At 43.9% G+C, this 6,169-nt stretch overlaps 1 protein-coding gene across 1 annotated transcript in view; it reads right to left on the reverse strand.

The window, feature by feature from the left end:
• ZNF805 (zinc finger protein 805) overlaps positions 1–6,169 on the reverse strand; it is a 14,668-nt gene that overhangs the window by 2,840 nt on the left and 5,659 nt on the right. The window contains exon 3 of the mRNA XM_012808667.2: positions 5,905–6,000. Coding sequence (XP_012664121.1) covers positions 5,905–6,000 — 96 coding nt within the window. The remainder of the gene's footprint in view (positions 1–5,904; positions 6,001–6,169) is intronic.

A 6,169-nucleotide genomic window follows, 5' to 3' on the forward strand; every position in this document is an offset into this window, starting at 1 on the left:
CAGCTACTCAGGAGACTGAGGCAAGAGAATTGCCTACGCCCAGGAGTTGGAGGTTGCTGTGAGTGGTGTGATGCTACAGCACTCTACTGAGAATGATAAAGTAACACTCTGTCTCTACAAAAAAAAGAAAAGTAAAAGAACTTGGAAAAGGGATGGGGGCTGAAGACTGAGTCACATGGGCAATGATTCCAATCAACACTGCTTATGTAATGAAGCTCAATAAAACTCTGAATACCACAGTGGCACCTGTGGCTCAAGGAGTAAGGTGCTGGCCCCATATGCCAAGAGGGGATGGGTTCAAACCCATCCCTGGCCAAAAAAAAAAACCTCTGAATACCACCACTCTGATGAGCTTCTTGAGTTGGTGATACCCTGTTTACATATTTATACTGGATGGATTACAAGTCTCTAAGGACATGGAAGCTTTGTGTTTGGAACTCCTTCAGTCCACATTCCAAGTCTCTAGAAATTTGTGTCCTTTGTCTGTAATAAATATAACTGTGACCATAATAAGATTTTTGTGTATCCTCTTAATGAATTATGAAAACTGAGGGTGCTTTCTGGAAATCCCTGAACTTGCATTTACAGTTGGTAGATCTGGATAGACTTAGCAGTCTTGCAAAATTGTGTCCATAACTTTCAGTTGGCCAACCCTGGGTAGAAAGAGATCAGGGGAGTTTCCTAATAGAATGTACCCAATGAAGAGAGACTTACTAGCCACAAGGGAGCTTCCACAAAGACAAAGTGGGAAGAGCACTTGTACGTTCTGCCTTAGGAGACAGAATGTACAAAGGAACTAAGGATGTATTAATGAGAATATAGAGAAAGATGTGGGTTAGAGGGAGCTGATTCTCAAGATTCTGAACCAGGTAACAGGGCATAATGTCATTCCTGGGATAGAGCTCACAAGGCAGAGTGAGCCTGACACAGAGATAATGCAAAATGGCCATGAAAAATAAAAAGCAAGTTTAGAAATCCACTCAAATGAAGGCTTGGCAGATGGCAGGAGAGTCATAGCAGCTTAGTGGTAAAAAGGAGACTACTAAGGAAAAGGAGCAAGAGAAATTAACTACCCACATGGGGAGGGAAAATAACTGCACTTAATCACATTCTGTATTCAACAATCAAGTTAGGGTTGATAATGACTTAAATGTCAAATGCCAAGTTTTAACATTTAGAATAAAATATGCAAGGATATCTTTTCGATACTGGGGTGTAGCAACATTATTTATACAAGATACAAATCATTAATCTTACAAGAAAAATCATAAATCAAACTATACTAAACTAAAAACCTCTATTCAACAAAAGATACTTCAGAAAGTAAAAAGACAGCTTGGTGCCTGTGGCCCAAAGCGGCTAAGATGCCAGCCACATACACCTGAGCTGGTGGCTTTGAATCCAGCCTGGGCATACCAAACAACCATGACAACTACAACCAAAAAATAGCCGGGTGTTGTGGCGGGCACCTTTCTTTCACATGTATATGGGCATTTTTATTTCTATTCCTCTATGGAGGAATAGAAATTAACATAGGCCCATTTACAAAACAAAGGAAATAATCCTATATTCTTGAACATGTACATAGCCTAAAATTTAGTAATTTTTAGTAACTATGGAAAAAATGCCCATATACATGTGAAAGAAAGGCACCTGCCACAACCTGTAGTCCCAGGTACTTGGGAGGCAGAGGCAGGAAAATCACTTGAGCCCAGGAGTTGGAGGTTGCTGTAAGCTGTGATGCCACAGCACTCCACCCAGAGGGATAGCCTGAGGCTATGTCTCAAAAAAAAAAAATTTAAAAAAATAAAAACTAAAAGAATATACTTATAGCAAACACACTGATAAAAGGTAGGTATCTGGAATGCACAAAAGTCAAACCCAAACAGAAAAGCTACAAGTTAACAACAACAACAACAAAAAAAACCCAGGCAATTATCATGAAATGACATTTCACAGAAGAAAATACAGATTGACTGAAAATCATGCAAGATGCTAAACCACTTTAGCAATGAGGAAAATGCAAATAAGAACATAAGAGATACTATTTTGTGTGGATTTGCTCAGCAAACCTTGAGGAGCCTTACAACATTAAATACTGGATGACATATGGGTTATACATCCCTGGAGGAATAGAAATTAACATAGGCCCATTTAGAAAACAAAGGAAATAATCCTATATTCTTGAACATGTGCATAGCCTATAATTTAGTAATTTTTAGTAACTATGGAAAAATGCCCATATACATGTGAAAGATGAATATACATGAATGTTGATAGTATCACTATTTATATGAAAATGAAAACATGTAAACAATTAAGTGCACAGAATGTGAATGAATATACGAGCATGCCACAAGCTATGGGTATTTTATTTTCTTTAAGTGTAAAGAGTTTTTTTTTTTTTTTTGGAGACAGAGTCTCACTATGTTACCCTCGGTAGAGTGCCGTGGCCACAGCTCACAGCAACCTCAAACTCTTAGGCTTAAGTGATTCTCTTGCCTCAGCCTCCCAGGTAGCTGGGACTACAGGTGCCCACCACAATGACTGGCTATTTTTTGTTGTAGTTGTCATTGTTGTTCAGGTGGCTCAGGCTGGGTTTGAACCTGCCAACCTCAGTGTATGTGGCTGGCACCGTAACCACTGTGCTACAGGCGCCAAGCCAAGGGGAAAGAATTTAAGCATGTTTTTATATCGAGAAATAATTTACAAAACAAGCAGAATATAGGCTCAGCACCTGTAGCTCAGCAGCTAGGGTGTCAGCCACATGCATTGGAGCTGGCAGGTTCAAATACAGCCAGGGCCTGCCAAACAACAATGAAAACTACAACCAAAAAAGAAAAATAGCCAGGTGTTGTGGTGGGCATGTGTAATCCCAGCTACTTGGGAGGTTGAGGGAAGAGAACTATTTGAGCCCAGGAGCTTTAGGTTGCTGTGAGCTGTGATGCCATAGCACTCTACTGAGAGGAACAAAGTGAAACTGTCTCAAAAAAAAAAAAAAAAACAAAAAACCAAGCAGAACATAAATGAAGAAGGAATGCCCATGAAAAGGTGTGATATAGGCTCCGGGGAAGGAATTGGCTTGCCATGGTCAGGGGCAAGATCTCTTGGGAAAAGAGAAGTGACACATGTCACACATGTGAAGTGATACATATAAAAGGTTGAGATGACTATGTGAGGGCTGATGATCAGGTAATAGAAGGATTTTGTTTCCAACATGAAAACTTGCTGACATATATACCCTGAGACACTGGTAGACAGGGAAGTGCTAAACGTTTGGAACAAGATGTGAGTGCCAGACTCCATGCAGGACACAGAGCAGACCACAGGCACAAAGCAGATGCTGGGAGTCTATTAAAATTCCCTAGGAAAGAGATGATGATATCCTGGAATAAAGTATGGGTGCAGACTTGAAGATGGTGGAAGGGATGAAGTTAGGAGAAGTGTATGATGTAAAATGGACAGGATTTTAGGATGGCTGAATGTAGAAACTGAGGAGATGTAGGTGTTGATAAGCTATCTCAGATGAAATCCAGTGTCCTACTCTACTTGGATGGCAGGACCATTCACTAACTTGTTTTTTTAATTTTTTAAATTAATTTATTTTTTTTCCAGTTTTTCTATTTTTATTTATTTTTATTAAATCATAGCTGTGTACATTAATACAGTCATGGGGTACAGTGTGCTGTTTTTATATACAATTTGAAATATTTTCATCAAACTGGTTAACATAGCCTTCATGTCATTTCCATTCACTAACTTGTGAGGTGGAAGCAGTGAATAAGATCACGAGTTTCTTCAGCCTGAGAATTTAAGTGCCTTTGAGATAGTGAGGTGGAGATGTGAAACTAAAGAAGGGAGAAGGGTCTCGGCACCTGTGGCTCAAGTGGCTAAGGCGCCAGCCACGTACAAACAAGGTGGCGGGTTTGAGTTTAGCCCCGGCCCACCAAACAACAATCACGGCTGCAACCAAAAAATAGCCAGGCATTGTGGCGGGCACCTGTGGTCCCAGCTACTTGGGAGGCTGAGGCAAGAGACTCGCTTGAGCCCAGGAGTTGGAGGTTGCTGTGAGCTGTGATGCCATAGCACTCTACCCAGGGGGACAGCTTGAGGCGCCTATCTCAAAAAAAAAAAGAGAGAAGGGGCAGCGCCTGTGGCTCAGTGAGTAGGGTGCTGGCCCCATATACTGAGGGTGGCGCGTTTAAACCCAGTCCTGGCCAAAATGTAACAAGAAAACAACTGGTGTTGTGCCAGGCACCTGTAGTCCCAGTTATTCGGGAGGCTGAGGCAAGAGCTGGAGGTTGCCATGAGCTGTGATGCCACAGCACCCTACCGAGGGCAACAAAATGAAACTCTTGTCTCTAAAAAGAAAAAAATAAAATAAAAAAATAAAAAATAGGGCAGCGCCTGTGGCTCAGTAGTAGGGCACCGGCCCCATATACTGAAGGTGGCGGGTTCAAACCTGACCCTGGCCAAACTGCAGCAAAAAAATAGCTGGGCGTTGTGGCGAGTGTCTGTAGTTCTAGCTACTAGGGAGGCTAAGGCAAGAGAATCGCCTAAGCCCAGGAGTTGGAGGTTGCTGTGAGCAGTGTGACCGCCATGCCACTCTACCAAGGGCGATAAGGTGAGACTCTGTCTTTATTTTAAAAAATAATAATAAAAAAAATAAAAAATAAGGAAGGGAGAAGGTGGGCAGTGCCTGTGGCTCAGTGTGTAGGGCGCCAACCTCTTATACCAAGGGTGGTGGGTTCAAACCTGGCCCAGCTAAACTGCAACAAAAGAACAGCTGGGCGTTATGAGGGGCGCCTTTAGGCCCAGCTACCTGGGAGGCTGAGGCAAGAGAATCACCTTAAGTCCAAGAACTGGAGGTTGCTGTGAGCTGTGATGTCACAGCACTCTACCAAGGGTGACAAAGTAAGACTCTGTCTCAAAAAAAGAAAGGAGAAGGTTTGGAACAGATTCTGAAGAGACTGAGATGGCACAAAGACATAGGTTGCTGAGCAGCCTGATAGACCAACACAGAAGAGAGATCAAGACTCTGCAGGGACTAGGGCGGCGCCTATGGCACAGTGGGTAGGGCACCAGCCCCATATACTGAGAGTGGTGGGTTCAAACCCGGCCCTGGCCAAATTGCAACAAACGAATAGCTGGGCGTTATGAGGGGCGCCTGTGGTCCTGGCTGCTCCGGAGGCTGAGGCAAGAGAATCACCTAAGCCCAGGTGTTGGAGGTCGCTATGAGCTGTGTGACGCCATGGCACTCTACTGAGGGCAACAGAGTGAGACTCTGTCTCTACAAAAAAAAGACTCTGCAGGGGCACCAATGCATACATATGATGGACCCAGCACCCTTAGCAGCCAGGTGTGGGACAGAGAAGGTTAAATGTCACCTTGAGGTTCTGCAACACAGGAGATGCAAGAAGATATGAGCAAGGACTGCTTTAAACACTCAGTGGATGGGCTGATGGAGAAGGAGAGAAAGGGTGACAGGCAGGATAGAGTTAGAGAAAAAATCTGGGAGAGTAAGAAAGGCCCTTTTTCTATTCCAAACCCCTGGGATTTTAGAGTCTGTCTGAAACAGCAGTTCCATTAACTTAGCTGGACTTACTTTCAAAGACAGGAGCTCATGCAACTCCACTAAGCCACAGAGCTGGTGATCACCAAGCTAGGTTTCAGGCCCACACAGCTGCAGCCCTAAGACAGATCTCAGTTCATCAATCTCACTCCTCCCCAGTGGCGAAGACATGGGTGATGGGGCTGGGAGGACAGAGGGACCACAGGCAAAAGGCCTCCAGGGTGCCCAAATTCTTAGAGAGGCCTCAACAAGAAGTTTCCTTGACATTCCAGTGCTAATGGTCTCTGCTCAGGCTCAAGCCTGGACCCAGCTGCCCAGACACTGGCTCCTACCTGGACAGGGTCTTTGGAAGAGGTCTTTGCTCACTGTCCACGGTGCCTGCCGGTGCTCTAACTGGTAGATCAGATCACGTCTAGGAATAGGACAACCTATACATGGAGAAAGAAAGTAGACACATAATTTTGGTGAAAATAAAGACCCTCCATCCATTCTGGAACTGCAGGACAGGGGTCAGACCTCAGAATGAAGCTGTTCCCATCCCACAAGAAGCCGTCGCATGACCCTGAAATCAAAAGCGTATCATGGCTTGGCACCTGT

This window comes from Otolemur garnettii, unplaced genomic scaffold, assembly GCF_000181295.1.
Source record: "Otolemur garnettii isolate 467f Iridium unplaced genomic scaffold, OtoGar3 scaffold00091, whole genome shotgun sequence".
Taxonomy (NCBI): domain Eukaryota; kingdom Metazoa; phylum Chordata; class Mammalia; order Primates; family Galagidae; genus Otolemur; species Otolemur garnettii.